Source organism: Embiotoca jacksoni, unplaced genomic scaffold (genome assembly GCF_022577435.1).
Source record: "Embiotoca jacksoni isolate LCO1_2020_lvr unplaced genomic scaffold, fEmbJac1.0.p SCAF_4, whole genome shotgun sequence".
Taxonomy (NCBI): domain Eukaryota; kingdom Metazoa; phylum Chordata; class Actinopteri; family Embiotocidae; genus Embiotoca; species Embiotoca jacksoni.
The window spans coordinates 6,092,848-6,111,509 of NW_027185392.1; the positions used below are offsets into that span (position 1 = coordinate 6,092,848).

General features: G+C 37.0%; 2 protein-coding genes across 2 annotated transcripts; one reads left to right on the forward strand and one right to left on the reverse strand.

The window, feature by feature from the left end:
* Positions 1–426: 426 nt before the first annotated feature.
* On the forward strand, positions 427–9,650 carry adra1d (adrenoceptor alpha 1D). The gene is made up of 2 exons (XM_069168159.1): positions 427–1,683; positions 8,182–9,650. Exons 1-2 carry the CDS (start codon positions 723–725, stop codon positions 8,730–8,732), a joined length of 1,512 nt encoding a protein of 503 aa, XP_069024260.1. The 5' UTR covers positions 427–722; the 3' UTR covers positions 8,733–9,650.
* Positions 9,651–14,371: 4,721 nt separating this feature from the next.
* On the reverse strand, positions 14,372–15,442 carry LOC138208679 (trace amine-associated receptor 3). The gene has a single exon (XM_069166747.1). It carries the CDS (start codon positions 15,440–15,442, stop codon positions 14,372–14,374), a length of 1,071 nt encoding a protein of 356 aa, XP_069022848.1.
* Positions 15,443–18,662: the final 3,220 nt, after the last annotated feature.

Below are 18,662 nucleotides of genomic sequence, written 5' to 3' on the forward strand. Positions count from 1 at the left end.
TGATGCTGCTGCAAATAACACAAATTTATCAGAGGAAATATGAGGAGTATCTTTGTTCCTTTTTTTTTTTTTTTTTTTTTTTTTTTTTTTTTACTTTACTTTACTTTGTTTTGTTTGTTTTTTGGCATACTTTTTTTTTTTCTTACATGAAGACAATTTAAAAAAAAAAAAAAGAAAAAAAAAAAAAAAAAGATACAATCGCCTTCCACAGGTATGCAAAAACTTTTTCATGAAAAGGAGTCTATGAGGAATGGCAGCTGTGTCCGATAGGCGTGACTTCGTGACCACGTTTAAAGTTACGCTTTCTTGTGGAGACTGTGAACGCAGCGTTGACGTGTGTCGTGTGGGTGGAGTTTAAGGTTCAGACCTGCTGTACCAGCCCTGACTGAACGCAGAGTTGTTACAAAGGATGCCACCAGTGGAAAACCATCGCATGGAAGATATACAATGAAATGGAGCTAAATGTGTTTGATTTTTTGCCATTATTTTATCTCAATGTACCTCATTCCCCAGAATATAAACCCAAGCAGTGCTTCAGTGAGTTAAATACTCCACTCCTGAAAACACCAGTTTCTACATCACGGATGGATTTGGATGGAGTTTTGTTTTATAGTTTTGTTGTTCCAGTTTGACTGTCTTGCTTGACAGATTGAAATAGGACTGAAAACAATGCCGTTTCCTCAAGAAAACTTACTCTGAAGTTATCTTTATGGCGTTTCAAAATGACAGACTCTAACTTGAGGAACGACAGCAACTATGGGATGTATTTTGCTGAAGCTTTCAATGGATCCGTTTTGGAGCAGATATTTCCAAACAACAGCTTCACGACATGCAGGAACATTACGGCGGACTCACAGGTTGTCGGAGTTGGGATCTGCCTCTCCGTTTTTATTTTGGTGGCAATTGTTGGGAATATTTTGGTCATCCTGTCCGTGGTGTGCAACAGACATTTACAGACCGTCACAAACTTCTTTATCGTTAACTTAGCCATGGCAGACCTTCTGCTGAGCATTATTGTGCTGCCCTTCTCTGCATCCTTAGAGGTTCTGGGATGCTGGGTGTTTGGCCGGGTTTTCTGTAACATCTGGGCAGCGGTGGATGTGCTCTGCTGCACCGCATCTATCCTCAGCCTCTGCATCATCTCCATCGACCGATATATCGGGGTAAAACACTGTCTCAAATACCCAAGTATTATGACAGAGAGAAAGGCAGTCGCTATTTTAGTGCTAGTGTGGGTATCATCCACGGTCATCTCTGTGGGACCGCTGCTGGGCTGGAAGGAACCGCCGCCTGTGGACGAAAGCATCTGCAGGATCACAGAGGAGCCGGGATACGCGCTCTTCTCCTCTCTTTTCTCTTTCTACCTCCCGCTCATGGTCATCCTCATCATGTATTTTCGGGTCTATGTGGTAGCCCGCAGGACTACTAAGAGCCTGGAAGCGGGCGTAAAACGAGAGAGGAACAAGTCGATGGAAGTGGTGCTCCGGATACACTGTCGCAGCGTGCTGGAAGACGCGCGTCCTGCCAGCTCCAAAAGCAACAAAAACCACCCGTTTCTAAGAGGCTCGCTCTCAGTGCGGCTCATGAAGTTCTCCAGGGAGAAAAAGGCTGCTAAAACCCTTGCCATCGTCGTGGGGATGTTCATCCTCTGCTGGCTGCCTTTTTTCTTCTTTCTGCCAATGGGTATGTTTGTGACTTTATATTTCTGCTCCTTTGGTTCAAAACCTGCTCCGGTGCGTCTTTTGTACTTTCTAGCGCATTTCCCACAATTAAGTGTGCACAAACATGATATGACAATTTCACGTAATCCTGTCAATTGTTCTGTTCTAAGAAACGTCAAATGAAGTAATCAATGTCAATTCTAACAGTTTAGGCTTTTAAACAACGTGCTTACTTCAAGTGGATTGATAATTTGATAGATGTAAATTGTTTGCAGTAATATTAAATATTTTCTAACTAACTAGCTTATGTTCAGTGTGAATAATTGATGTATATGCATCACTTGGACCAATGAAACATTGTTGTGTCTTTGCAGCAACTGCATAGACATCTTGTCTATTTTGGCCAAAAGCACAAGGCCAGTATCAAATCAGCCAACTACACTGCAAGGCAATTTAGAGGAACCGCCAACCCCTGTACACTAAGAGTCTGGCACAACAAAAACAGAAAATGGCATGTGCTGGATTTCATTGGCTCTTTATTTTACAACTGTGCCAGGAACTGATCTCAATTAAGATGGATATATGCTGCCAAAGCAAATGTTTTTGTCAGAAAAGGTAAAAACTGCTACGTAACCATTAATGCGGTTTGTTTCATGCCTGTAATTTTCCTGGGAGCTTATTCCTTTAGATGAATAATATTATTTTTTTTTAAAGAGCAGTCATAATAGATTGACATCCTTCAGTAAGGACCACTCTGAAATGCTTCCGAGTTCAGTTCTAGTGGGCTAATAAGAGCCTCCCACAGTAAAACAATAATCCACCATATCTGTTTGTTAAGTGTTGTGTTTCATGGCCATCATTTCTGACTTAAAAAAGGTCACTGCAAACGTATTACAGTGAATATAACCCGTAGGTCTTAAAAGTGTTATTTATTTGCAATGAGGAATACAATTAATACCCTAAAATTAACCACTATACTGACAAGATAAGATACAGGAAGTTGGATCAGACGTGTCAATCTCTCTCATCACTGCAGATGATTGCAAAGGCTCCTTACTGACGAAGACCAATTGAAGTATAATGGAAGTACATGACTCAAACTGAAGCATGCACTGTGCATGTGCATTTACATCCATGTACTCAGAGAGAGTAATAGTAGGCACGCACACACACACACACACACACACACACACACACACACACACTATCGGCCCCCTCATGAATTTTCATTTTGCATATATTTCACATAATTAATTGTAAAAAACATTCTGAGGAAATCTTATCAGGTGCAGCACTCCCACAGCACTCACTGCTGCACCTCTAAATTTACAAAGTAGAATTATCAGAGCAAAGCCTGCAGGGGGAAAGAGGGTGCAATAGAAATGGCTGCTGCTAATCACTTTATTCTCTCAGTGGTAGGGAAAAGGGTAAGTTTATGTGTGTGCAAAAGACTGAGACGGATACTCTTTACTCATGATTAAAAATGAGTAAAGACAAGAAGGAGGTTTAAACCAACTCATATTAATTGTGAGTTTGTGAACATTACATAACATACATTATTAATCCATCTGGATACTCACAGTCAGACACTTCAAAGCTGTCTCATGATACAATTTTTTATCAACATTATTATCATGATCATACTAATTTGATTCAGAGTGTGCAACCTGCTTTCTGGAGGGGTCATCCATAATCTCAAGTCTGAAACTGTGGCTCTAAAAATAGTCTTTGAAGGAGATAACCAATAGCGCCTCGGCCAAACGAGATAATTATCTTCAAGAAATATGTTTGAGGTTGTTATAAGTCATTGTTTTAAATGTATGACTTTTAGTAGATATAGAGGCCTCAAATTTACATGATGAAGACAGTCAAACCACCAAGAACACAGTGTCTTCAGTATCTTAATGTATGTATGGTAGTGTCTTTCTTTTTTCAAGACTAATAAAAGTCAGAACTCGTAGGAATTTACCCACTCTCTGGAAACCACCTGGCCTGCAAAATGCTGTTAAGACAAAGCAATTATGAACTCTGACCTCTCCGGAGGAAGTATTTTAACCACTTCCACCTTGCGGGTTGCTCAAAAAAGGCATCCAATTTGATTTCCAGAAGGTTGTTAAGCACAGCACATTCACTGAAGAGGCCACCGGGTATAACTATGATGAGGGTGGACGCAGCATTTGTTGTGCTTCATTTCTGTTGCATTAGATTCGGTGGAGTTTCAATTCACTGTTCATCTGTGTTTACTTACTCATGGTTGAAAGGCTCTTATTTACTCTCTAGTTTACAGTTTTGATTAAGTGGAAGTAAAAATGTCACTTTTTCAAATCTCACTCCAGTCTGGTTATAAAGATAAGAAAATGTATTGTATTTCAAAAGTCTCCCAAGTGTCTCTTCTCCAGCTTGTTCATTTTGACCTCATAGTTTGGAGCTGTTGACTGAATTTGTAGATGTTTTCTCAGGTAAAAATACAAAAAAATAGCTTGTGGTTTTAAGGGCTTAAACATAAAGTCCCCCCAGGGATCAATGACATGTTACATTTTGGATTCATCTTTAAGGGGGTCGCTGTTCGGACAAGCCACAACCCACAATTCCTTGCACTGCTTTCTCGTATTTGGTCTATCAGACAGATTGATGGACATACATTGTAGAGACAATCAGTAATGAGTAAGCCTTTGCTGAGAGGCTGACGAATACTTTTTAGTACCTCTTATGCTAATCAGACCCTTTCTCTGTGACGATTGCAAATCTAGACGGAGTAGTCTGACTCATCTGAACCTCCATTGAGAGTGCCCTGACACCATCTGCTTATATTACATCTTTTTATTGCCAAAAACTGATGGAATAAAGAGAAATAGCCGGTCACATTTTCTTGGAATGCTGTGTACTATAGAACGATAGAGCTCATTTCTCCATGCCAGAGAACTCCACTGCTATCCAAAATCGATTAAAACACCCCAGTGACTCATCGATGACACCCATTACCATGAATATGCCGACTGTAATACAGTTGTATATTTTTAATTGATATTATGCTGCCTTTAAGTGGAAATCATGAGCTTGTGATTACATTTTGGGTAGTCATGTGCACAGTAAGCTTGGCATCCAAGTGGAACATGTGTATGACGCTACCTGCTGATAAGCAAAGGCAAAATGAACGGTATCTGGACATATGCCAGTGCATGGAAAATTAAGACATGATTAGGGAAACAATGTGGGGACATCAACATTCCCTTTAGACATATTATTAAATTACAAAGAGAAACTCAATACAACTAGAATTACGATATATTAGCTTACCATTCAACAAAAAATAAACTCTGAGCTTTCTGAAAATTCAGAGGTCAGAGGTCGTAAATACCCCAAAAGAGGGGCATTCACATGGCCTCTTCTCATGAACACAATAAACATGACCCCATTTTAAGGCAGCGTCTATACGTGCTACTGTAAATAATCCCTTCGTCGTTGCTAAAAACTACAGCTGTATTTGGAGAGTATTTGACCTTTTTTGGAATTCATATCTTCATGACCCCTTTTTGAAATATTTACATTTTCTGTCGTAATCCGTGGACTTTAAGCTGAGAGCTGCAGACAGAATGGGAAAGTAGGAAAGCGTTGAAAGACGAGCTAGTTCATAGTTTGTTTTAGTCTACAAATGGAAGTTGCAGACAAAAACAAATTTATACAATATGAATAGGAATGTAGTCAAATAATAGCCCAGTGTCACGTGTAATATTTATACTTTTAGGTAATATAAGTAGCAGTGAAGCTATTATGATCATCACAACATGGTATTTGGTTAGTATGTCATACTATAAATAACTACTTGTGGTTGTGCATGCATTAACTGAACTACATCCTGGTACTTGGTGGCCATTTGTTGAGGGTGAGTTATAAAAAGTAAAATATGTTGACCTTCACTCATGTTAAGGAGATAAGTCCCTCAGCTGTAACAGAGGACTGATCAGGATTCTGTCTGCTCACTCAAAAGAGAGGTCTCAAAATGTTGTCTAAGAAGTTTGACAGGTCCCCAGACTCCTTGATAAGCTTCAATGTGTATTCAAGCAGTCATCTGTTGCTGGACTTTATGAGCTGTGCTTGAATATTAGCCAATGTCAACTTAAAAAAAAAAAAAAAAAACAGTCAGAAAGGATTCAGAATGGCAATCATCTTGCAAACATTGGAATAATATATATATATATATATATATATATATTTTTAAAAGACAGTTATCTAAAGTAAATAAACAAAAAAACATATTTTCTGTCGTCATGGTGCTAGTCGTGCATCAGAGTGGTGACTCATTTGCTGTCAGCCTCTATGCTGATGTCATTTTAGTTAGAAGAATCAACAGAGAGCATCACTTCCTTTAATCACTTTATCCATCTTGATCATTACCCGTGTTGGTTTACCGAGTCTTTTAGCAGAAAGTAAAGTAGGATCCAAGTAGTAGCAAACAAAATACTGTAATCCAGTAAAAAAAAAAACATTGCAAACAAGAGTGTGAACTCTGAATGAATGGCACGAGCCTCCAAATTGCATTTGTTAGTGCACAGCTGGTAGCTGATGTTAAAACAGCATGATCCATTACTTTGAAAATGACATACACACCATTGTACACAGGGAATAGAAATGTAAATGGACCTGTGGGTCTGGAGTTGACATTAGTACTGTTATATGTTGCCTCTGTGTTCAGGGTCAACGCTGCGTTGAATCCAAAGCCTGGGGAGACAAGAACAACCAGAAAGCAATAACAAAAGGCAACATTCCATGAAAAACAGCATGTCACAGCACGTCATACTAAAAACACCATGGCAAGTTTAAAGATATGAGTGAAGCAAAAACAGCCTGAGCTGTTGGTGAGCTGTACAGGAAGACATTTTCATTAAGCTTTAAGGTCAACTTAAAGGTTTTGTATGGACATGAAATTACCAATGTAAATGCATGAAAAATAAAAAGTTTAAATAGCTTCTGTTGTTGTTAAATGTCTTTTATGCAGTGGGGGATGAAATATTCCGGTATTTTTCTTAAATGCAAGTACTAATAACACACTGTAAATATACTCCAGTGCAAGTAAAAGCCTTACATTCAGAAACTTCACTTCAGTAAAAGTATGTAAGCATTATCAGTAAAATGCATTTAAAGTATTAAAGCTAATAATATACAATGTAGGAAAAGTGCCGTGACAGTGTTTTATTGTTATATATGGTGTTTGGAACACATTTTAACTACTTTTACTGTTGGTTAGTTAAATGTACAGAAATGCATCACATTCTATAAGATCATCATTGGATTGTCACTTTGTGACATTTTCCAGCTGACCCAAGTGGGTTTTAAAGAGCTTATTTATTTCAGGAGAAAGACAATTTTCTCAATCTATACAGGAATATTTAATCCTGTAGTTTAATAAAAAATAAAATCGGACATACATGTTTTTTACCGGATAGGAAAAGTATAAAAAAAAACCTCTAATCTTAAAAGTAACCAGTAATTGTAGTTTGACAAATGTATTGGAGTAAAATGGCAATGGAAATAATTAAAGTAATTCAAATTTGTACCGAAAAATACCATGCCAAGTTTAATACTTGACTAAATGTATGTAGTTACAATTCACAACTGATTTTATACCTTCCTCAATAAAAAAAAATAAAAAAACATTGCAGTCCTCAATAAAGATGATAAATGGAATATTTAAAGGTTGTCCATGACATGTTTTCATCATTGCAAAACAAAAAACAAAGACAGGGATTGCATAAACATGTACGCAAGCATCAGCAGTGTACCTGCATTACATTGAGAAATTTTCCAGCCTTTATGATTCAATCACTACTACATTAAATCTGACCCCTTCAAGCATAGTAAACATCGTATATGATAAGGAGTGTGTTCTCCTTTATCCCTTCAGAGAATGCACACACAACAGGAAAAAATAGGGCCCCTATATGCTGTTAGCCTATTTAATGTAATGCAATGTGCATCAGTTGAATTCATTCAAGCAATAATTTAAACTCTCAATGTCTAATCATCAAATACTCTACTCATGCAGCTGCCTCAAACAAAGTCCTGTGCTCTGGGGCTTGTGTTTGAAGCATGTTCTGTAAAAATATTTCCATAAAATGTCACAGTCTCCTTTGCTCCTATTAATACACATTACCAAACTGCTGCACAATAAATCATTACAAAACTCATATCCTACCTTCAGAGACCTGACAGATATATATATGTAGCATTATACCATAATACAGCTGTGCATGCACACAAGCATTGATTGTACTATACAGTATTAATCATATTGCATATGAAATGGTGACATTTTCTGTAATTGATTACAAAATTGACAGAATAGCACAGCATCCTTTTGCCAAAAAAAACATGATCTGATATTTAGTGTTTAGTTTATGAACAATTTAACATTTTGCTTCAGATGTTCTTGATTCAATATTTGTGGAACGTCAGTACTGTATTGTGCATTATACCAGATGTTTGCTCACTTGTAATCTTGGTGACTCCCGTCTCCCTCTAGGTTCCTTCTTCCCGGCACTGAAACCATCTGAAACTGTGTTCAAGGTGATCTTCTGGCTGGGATACTTCAACAGCTGCATCAACCCCATGATCTACCCCTGCTCTAGCAAAGAGTTCCAGAGGGCTTTCACTCGGCTCCTCAGGTGCCAGTGTCACCACAAGCGGCGGGTCCTGCGTCGCTTCTATGACCAGAGGTGGCGGACAGCTGTCAGAGGAATGACAAGGGATCAGAGGGAAGACTACAAGCCCGGCTATGTTGTGCATGATTCCTATGGCAGCTCTTTTTTAAAGAAGGGGAAAGGCCACTCGCTAGGTTTCAAGAGATGGAGTCTGTTTCCACCACTGCAAAAATCCTCCTTCCAGCTCAAAGAGAAAGTGAACAATCTGTCAAATAAAATCAAGGGAGGTGCAGGAAAAAGTAGCACACCTGCAGTGGGCCGGATTGATTCGATAGACACAGTCTCTATGGGGATTTACAACTCTTGTGAGCAGAGCAGCTATCAGTTTTACGATCTGGCAGATTGTTACGGCCTGAAAGAGACTGACATTTAGAGGGCAACCAGAGAATTTTTAATTTATTTTCAAAGAGCTATACTGGACCAACATGTGAGAAAGACTGTGATCACAAAATATCTGAGAGCTCAATTAAAGCTGAGAATGATGGCTTGATCTGAGTACAAACAGGACTAAAACTGTATTTCTATTCCTCAAGACCATCATGTGTATTTACTTGTGAACTGCTATAAGTCGTTTTGGAAGTGGACACAAAAACTCCCTGGAGTTATTGCTGTCACTTGAATGCACTGTGCGTCACTATTACAGCCCATAGTAGTGTCAGCTGTGGGTTATTTAAAGTCTTTTGGCAAGATTTTTACCACAAACCGGGGTCATTAATACTGTTACAAGTATTTCTTTAAATTTTATATCAGACAGTCAACATTACTTTAACTAATTACACTATGTGATGACAATTCCCCAAAAATAGTAATGGCTTTAATCAATATTTTGCTGATTTAAGAAAAAAACAGAAAGAAAGAAAAACTTACAAAACTATAATGAGGCAAATGTTGTGAAACTCCAAGAGAGAAGAGTCATAAGTGCAATTTTTTTAAACTATTGTTGCCAGAATTTCTGGATTTAGTCAAATGTAGAATGCCATAATGAATTATGATCATTCATCTGTCACTTTTTCTGTTTTGACAAAGCATTGTAAAGATAAGAGGCCAGCAAAGTACAAAGATGCTGCACAGTATTTATTCTGTTGAATTTATAAGTTAACCTGAAATTAATATGTACACTTGAGTCTACTTGGCTCAATTAACTGTAATTTGCATTGCGATGTGAGCGCTAATGTGAAATTAATATGCTTTTTTCTTTAGTTTTTTTTTCTGTTTTTGATGTTATGTTTGTTCATGTATGATGAGAAGCAAAATAAAAAGAAAGATAAAACAAGTTAAGGCAATACTTGTGTTTCTCAGTAAAGTCATAGTAAAGCACCCTTTTTATTTTTTTTGTGATTAAAATTCATTTGTGCTCCATCCAGGAGATGTCACTATTGTTTTGGCTGTTTTATCTCCTGCACCTTCTTCACCTTTAAGTGTAACTCAGGCTTTTGGGAGAATTTGTTGTTGTTGTTGAGAAAATAACAGTGAAATAAATCCCTCTCTGCATGTGTTAACCGAGGTTTAAAAAGTAGTACGAATTTGCTGACTTACAAACAAACAAAAAAGATTGTAGAATATCAAAGAGAGTGACAAACAGACACCCGAATGAGGCTGGAGCTGCGGGCACAGCAGAGAAGCAAAGAGAAAGAGACACTTTATCAAGACTAATAAATCTCATAGCTTCAGGTTATTCACCTAATTCCACCATGAGTTTGCTCAAATCTTTTCTTGACCTGAGGGAAAGTCAAACAGTGGATTTAATAATTTTTTTCTTTCATTTCTATCCCTTTCCAAAACTAATACATGACAGACAGAAATCTCTGTGAGGAGAAAAAGAGGATGAAAAAATTTAAAAAATTAAAAAAAACACTGCTTATCTTTAGATTTTATGGGATCATGAAGGAGTGAAATGCTAAGTAAACACTACAAAAAAAAATACAGGAACTGCTAACACTTGTACAAATACAAAGTATTCATATTTATATGAAAATAAGCAAGACCAATACATTTTACAATTTACTATTATTCACCCTTCTGTTCCTCAGATACGAGAACAGACATGAAACAATATTACGACTCTTTTAAAGCTATTTTGTAACTCTCATTGCAATGTTTTAATGACTCTTTCCAGTTTGCAGTCTCCTAAAACAAAAGAGCCAAGAACTAAAAAAATAGCCACAGTCTCGACTCCTTATTGTGCAATGACAGCATTAATGCTGTTTTGTTTTGTTTTTTTTAAAAAGAGATGGCATTGACTGTGGCTCAGAGCTAATAAATAGACTGCAGCTAGACATTTAAGTTCATCATTTAAACAAAACTGTCTGGTCCTTGACTATCCTGAGGAGATCTAATTTGTTATGCACTCTGAGTTCTGGGTTTCTAAGAGCTTCGCAGGATTAGGTTTCAAGAAGAACGAGGCAATCACACTTTCAAAGAAGCTACTTAGGTTTCCAGAAACTCTTTCCACTGTCATTGCTCACTTTACAGCAATGTTAAACCTTAAATTCAGTCATGCTTTCTTCTGTTTGTCATTTGTCAGCAGATGTGATTGTTTATTACCATGGAAACACAGCCCGTAGCACTCTCTGAAATAGCCTGGGGTTAGGTTCGCTGCTTTTTCAGCCTTTAAGTTGAACATTTGAGCTTTTTAGTCAAAATCAGCCTGCCTTTGTATTTGTGCATCCAACCCAAAATCAAGGAACAAAACTGAGACTGGCTATAAAAGACCTAAAAACATTTACAGTGATGACTAACAGATAAACACAAAAACACAAAACAACTACAACAACAACAACAACAACAACACAAATAGCAAAAAAACATGTTGTGAATGAGATTTTGGGATCAGATTAAAGATAGGTGAAAAGTAAGAGAGATTGAAAGTGAAATTATAGCTTTACTAACAATTATCTTCTGTTATAAGGCTCATTTCTTTATGATAACATGTCATGACAGGATTTTGGCTGACCTAAGATTAATACTTAAAGAATAATTATATGTAAATAAATGTGTGATTAAGACAGATTACAAAACCATAGCCAAAAAAAAAGAAGGAAGTATCTCCAAACCTACAATATCATCTGGCAGTGCCCAGTAAAGCTGTCTCAATAGAGTGTACGAGTAGCTGGTGTCATAGTGGGACCACAGGAAGGAAAGGACAATATCCAATCACCTCAAATAGAACAGCACATATATGGTTAGAGAGATACTTTAGGTTGTGTCATTCCACATAATTTACATGATAAGATGGCCTTTAATTTATGTAATCAATGTATGAAATCAAGCATAGGTTTACACACCAAAAAACAAACTTTAGCCATGTTTGTGTTATGGTTAACATTTTATATTCACATCAGTTATTCTTTATTTAAACATTCAACATGTACAGTACGTGTAATAATGAGCAGCCCGTATCTTACACACAAACATTTCTGAATCCACATTGTATGATCCCTGCATCTCTACTGTTTTTGCTTGTTTGATTTTTCTCATAGTTTGACGTATAACATGTCTATACACAACAATTTTAAGGAAATTTACCCTCACAAATTGGGAGGGTGAAAAACTACCAATTTAGTAGTTTATACCTTGGTGTTCAATCTGCTAACAGAAAGGATCCTCAGGTTCAGTTTATGTTACCATTATAACAGGCAAACCACACAGCAAAGTTATGAAGATGATTATTTTTAATTTTAACTATTGCACCCTGATCTTCAAACTTGTGTAAAATCCCCCTTAATTGTCAGTCAGTTCAGTCAGGATGGTTTTTTTTTTTACTGTCTTGCAGTTGCCTGAAGTCCTGCTTTTCTTTCCTAGTTAATGTTGACCTGCATGGCTTTTTCTACCTTTAAAATAAATCAATTTCATTTCACACATCTCACTCTTTATACCAAAAATCAATAATCCACATATAAACACAGGAGTTACCCTATTATCAGAAAAAGATAATGAAACAAAGTCATGAGTTTACTTTCAAATTAAATTACCACTCTGTTTCCCAAAAAGTTGGGATGCTGTTCGCTCATATAAAGCTGGGTGGTCCCTCTCCTCTTTAGCCTGGAGTATGCAGCGTCCATGATTTCCAAATAGAATTTCAAATTTGGATTTGTCAGTGACCAATGACAATTTTCCACCTCGCATAAACCCATTTTTAATTAGCTCAAGCCCAAAGAAGGTGGCGGCATTTCTGGATCATATTTATAGATAGTTTCTTCTTTGCATGGTCAAGTTTTAACCTGCATGTGTGGATACAGCAATGACCTGGGTTCACATACAATGGTTTTCAGAAGTGTTTCTGAACCCCAGGCAATAATTTCCATCACAGAATTGTGGCTGTTTTTAATGCTGCCTGAGGGTGGAAGGGTCACGACCATCCAATATTGATTTTCCACCTTGTCCCTTGTGCACAGAGATTTTTCCAGATTCTCTAAATCATGAAATGATGTTATGTACCGTAGATGATGAAATCCCCAATTTTCTTTAGCACATTTACATTGAGAAACATTATTTGTAGATTGTTGCAGTATTTGTCTGTGTAGTCTTTCACAGAGTGGTGAACCCCTCCCCCCCACCCATCTTCACTGCTAAGAGACTAGGATGCTCTTTTTTATACCCAATCATGTTACTGACCTGTTGCCAGTTAACCATAGTTGAGATGTTTGATCAGTTTCATTTAGCATTACACAACTTTTTCAGTCTCTTCATACCCATATCCCAACTTTTTTGAAACGTGTTGCTGCCATGTAATATAAAATGAGATAATATATTTTTTATAAAACAATGACATTTCTCAGTTTCAACATTTGATATCTTGTCTTTGTTCTATTTTCAAATACATATGGGTTTACATGATTTCCAAATCATCACGTTCTGCTTTTATTTACATTTTACACAGTGTCACAACTTATTTGATTTTATATTACAACCAAACTAGACAACTTATGGTGTCAAAGGTTTGTGCACTTCACTAATGCTTTTAAACAGGAATAAAATAGACCTTTGTTTTTATGATTTCATATTTTATCTGTTTGGACTTTTTATTTATTTTGTATTTTAAAATACTTTTACATGTATTTTTATTTTAAAATTATACAGGAGATACATCAGATAAGGTGAGGACACCAAAAGTTTCTATGAACTTCAACAGTTTACCTTTGGTTTGGAATCGAAAGGACAATATTATAAGAAAAAGGGGAATTCATAAGCATATGTGAGGTTTTTACCTGAGATATAAATCTGCATGTCATCCACGTGAAGCTTCATTATACCCCTTTGATGTTGCCTCTTCAAGTCTTGCCTTGCAAGTCCCAACCTTTCCCCTTAATAGGTCTTGGTAATTGTTTTCTCTTGCATAAAACATGTTATCTGTGTAGGAATAGTTTGGTCCTCCTTCTCCATATGTAGATTGAAAAAAATAAATAGGAAAATATTATCTCCCTGAAATGGTCATACAACAGTTTGATTATAGCTATACTATATGTGGCAGTCATTTAGATGGCTCCTCTACAACGTTCAGACATACACATGATACAGCGATACACCGATTGTCTGGTAAATAATAGATGCTAAATAGTTGGTACATGCCAAAATATTCCTGCAGGTACATTTCCTACATTGAACAACTAACAACCAATCTTTCATGGTTAGAGCAACATATGGAATTCATCCAAGCTAATTTACGTGTAAGTGCTTGAACTGGGAAAATCTTTTGTGACTGAATCCAACTGGGTTCATTTTCTGTCAGAAAGTCTAAATATTTGGACCACAAGGAACACACTTGGAAGGACAAGAGGTGATTTTGTAAATTATGCTTAATGAGGCATGGGTGTTGGAAGGCCCACCTCATTAATTTCCAACTTCTATAATGCTAATTCTTCCTAATTCAAACATTTTCTGCCTTGCAGTTAACAAAAATTGTTGGCTACAGCAATGAATAGTGCCACTGAGTCACAAAAACATAGCCCCTCACTGTTCACTGATCTGTCTGTACCTACACAAAATGTAGAGATATTCTCATTATTTTCATGGTTAATCTGCACATTCATTTGCCTCTTTCCTTGTGTGCGATAAATCCATCCCAGGGGATGATCCAGGCAGACATACCCTGCAGCCCATGAACATGAGGAATGCCCTACGAAAGGAACGGTTGAAGAAACCATACAGGAAGGGATTTAGAGATGAGTTGATATATCCTAACCACAAAAATATATCCCAGACGACCACTTCCGTGCTGTAGTCAATGAAGGGGTCCACAATGTTGACTGTGAAGAAGGGCATCCAGAAGATAAGGAAAACTCCCATGATGATACCCAAAGTTTTTGCTGCCTTTCTCTCCCTCTTCATGGTATTCCGATGTCTTTTTTTTTTGCTCGAATCTTTGCCCACTCCAGCAGCCATCTGGCTTTCCATGGCACTGATTTGCATGGCTTGCCGTTTCGCAGCTTTAAAGATCTTCCAGTAAGCCACTAGCATGATAGCCATGGGCAGGTAAAAGGCTACCAATGAAGCCATGACGGCATAAATGCGATTTACCAAAAATACACATACATCTTTCGGAATTGGTATGTCTACACCTGCGATATGAAGATCTAGCATTATGGGGCCAAAGGAGATGAGCATGGGAACAGCCCAACACACGGCAATAAGGAGAGTGACTCGACTAGGGGACATCTTTAAGGAGTAAACTAGTGGGTTGCAGACTGCATAATAGCGGTCAAAGGCAATGCAGCTGAGATGGAATATGGAGGCAGTGCAGAGCATAACGTCGAGGCTAGAGTGAAGCTGACAGAAAAGGGAACCAAAGTACCAGCATCCCTCCACAGTCCGAATCATACTATAAGGCATCACTACCAGGCCAACAAGGCAGTCAGCCACTGCCAGGGACATGACGAAGGAGTTTGTGGGGGAGTGCAGCTGCTTGAAGTAACCGATGGACAAGACCACCAAGAAGTTGCCCACCACCGTGCAGATAATGCCGATGGAGAGGAAAGCATACAGGAAAATGCGAGACGCCTGGTTCCTCAATGTGGAACAAGACTGAAGCTCAATCTGAAGGGATATGTTGGCATCTTCGGGCCATCCCAAGCTGCTGTTATCCATGGTCTAATCAAAGCTGTCAAAACACACAGATACCGTTGGAAATAATGACTTTGCAGTTAGTGAGGCATTTCAAAGCAGCTTGCACCTCTTTGGTACATTAACAATGAAAAAGTGGACAAACCACCCAGAACTCTGTTTCTTTCAGACTCAATTGCTGAATCACAAGAGGACTATGCGCTTGGAAAGATTTTTCCTGGTGCAGTTGCTTTATCTAACATGCCATCTATTTGGTTGGAGTGGTGAAAATAGGTCTCAACACAGATTTCGACATGAGGAAAAAAGATGATTACTTTTTGCACGTTCTCTTTAATAATTATACAAACAGTCTAAACTGTCAAATAATATGCTGAGTGCCTCGAGAGAATGGTGAGTTTTCCAAATGAGTTGACTGTCATCGGGTCTGTTGGAGTGGAGCTTCTTTAATAACTACAACAAATTATGACAAATACTAAAGATATATAGGAATTTGAAACTTTCATCTTAAATTAATATCTATATATGTTGAAGTTTGTTAGAATGTCAGTAACGCATTTGATTTCAGTGTTTTCCTGCACATTTCCGTGCATTACACGTCATAGTATCACACAGCAGAAGAATCTGATTACATTTCCAGTGCCAGTGGAATGAGTAGGGAGCAGATGTTCCAGCTGTCATGGAATAAATTTTAATGAACACCGTAGGGACAATGCAGTGGTGATGGGAAATGATAGAAGACATTTTTTTTCTGCTCTAACAAGTCAAGGTAAAATAGCTGAATATACTGATTGAAATTTATTCAACACTGTAAAAAATTTCAACTTACATTCTTCAGTATAAACCACTATTGAAAGTTGTTAGAACTTAGTAAATTAGATTAGCAACACTTGCAGTAAATACTGCGGTTGTGCCAAGAATTTAAGCTACTTTCATGTTTCAATAAAAACTGAGTTATAGCTTTGGATTTTAATGAGTCATCACAAATTGAGAGAGCTCTTAAGTTTCGGGTTTTGGTTAAGGAAAGCAGAAAAAAACTTGTTTTCATTCACTGTACTTGATGTTTTGTGCTATGACATCTCACAATTAATGTACATTTCTTTGATTAATAATTTCATCGAACAAGACAAAATGATATTTCAAAAACAAATTCATTATCACTTTCAAAGCTTAAATTATTTTGTTCAATTGAGTGAATGTCCAATGGATTGTTTATTTAACTCATTAAGTTACGAGTTTATACATCCTAGTATGAAATATATTCATTCATAAAGTTTCCAGAAATCCTTTATTTTCTGATATGAAAATATTAATTTATAATGGGAGCCATTATGTGCCTCTTTATTCAAGTGTTTCAGAGGAGTCAGACGGTTTGCTTTGTGATCCAAATGAAAAAGATGAAACCATCATGAAGACAGAGCCTCTATATCTCAGACACTTCTGCCACTGAGGATTTAATCCTCAGTGTTTGTTCTGAGAAGAAATGTTTCTGAGATTAGGAACTAATTGTAAAAGCAGTCAAAAGAGCGTAAAGTTTAACATGATCATTTTAAATTAGTTGTTTTCTTTTTCTTTCTTCCTTTCTTTTTTTTGCTAAACTGAGAATTTAAAGAAAATAACATATAGAATTGAGCGACTTTAAGTTTTAGGTTATAGCAGAAGACATAAATCTTACTTCTGATTAAAAAAAAGGATTTTTTTTTTTCTTTCTTCCATTAACGTTTTCCACTTTTGTTTGCTGCCTTAAAATGTTGTCTCATCCTTTCAATCGTATCTGTGTGTGTGTATTAGTTTCTGCTGTGATTGTCATAAATTCTGTTTATCTACAATATTAATAATTTTTTCAGTGAAAGTGGGTGTGATTGCCTTTTACTCTGATTTTCACACAACATAGAGGGAAAAAATAGTGTTGGTGCAGCTGTCTCCACACCCGACACCACTGCATACACTATTGTTCCATTTCGTCCATCTAATTCTTCTGTTTATCATAAATCCATCCTATCGTCATATCTGATCCAAACCTCCTCACTGCCACAAAACCATCTTTTTTATGTAAGTCTGGTCATTTACATGATCAGCAGACAGTAATTATTGTTTTATTATTGAGAAATAATTTTATAATGACTCCCTGTCAAGTTTATCAAACTGTAATTCAGTGTATACAAATTACATTTACATCTGATGCTTACATCTGTCGCAATGTAGCAAAACTGGACAATATTAGTATGATGTTGGCACAAATAAAATGAAAAATGGAATATGAAACAAGGAAGTTCCACTTATCATTTCGAAGATAATTTCTGCAACTCAGAGAAAGCCACATTTAAAGTATTATAAATTAAATATAATTCTGCACCTTTCTATTTGATGATTTTACCTAGAGTGTTTTAGCACGTGACTCAAATTAACTTCCTTATTGATGCAAACATTTCAAACAAAGTCTTCAGAGAACATTTTAAAAACAAAGATTTGTTTACTGTAACTGGTTCACCTCAGGTTCTAACTGAAAAGTAAGAAAACAATGACACTCACCTTAAGAGGAGAGGGATGATCGTCTGCCCTCATCTCTGTATCATACTGCAGATCTGTCAACCTTGGTTTTACACAAATGAGAGGGATGGGAGAGGTGGGAAGTGGGCTGTAATGAACGCATGCAACAATAACCACAGAAACAAAACACAGCCTGCTACTTACTCCCTTGCCAACTCAATCCTAATGACTGTAGAAATGGCAACCAGGGGGCCTACATCTAAAATTTTTGGATGATATGACCATTCTTATTGAACTTATTGAACTGTGTTCAATAAGGGAAAACCAGCATCTGTTTGACTTAAAATTCTTTAAATCTGTACAGCAGCACGCAAAAAATGTACACAGGAAACTAGATTAGACTTTACAATTAAGAATATTGATATACACAACATACTATACAGTACAACACACTTTTAATTTTTTCAAGTGTAATCAGGGAAAATTCTGATTGTGTTTGTGTGGCTCAAAGCATTGTGATTTTTTTTTTTTAGTGACACCAGTAGTGTGGCTTGACTTGTCCTTAATTCAGTCCACCACTCTCATGTGGCACAACTAGCAGGTTTTTAGTAACTGTTGGATGGGCTTGACTCATACATTTGTGTCCCCTTCAGGATGAACTGTGATAACTTCACCGGGCAGTGACCAATCTAACTCAGTTCAGGCCTCTTCATAAAGAATGAGCTTTGCCTTTTCCCCCATTACATCAGGATGAGCT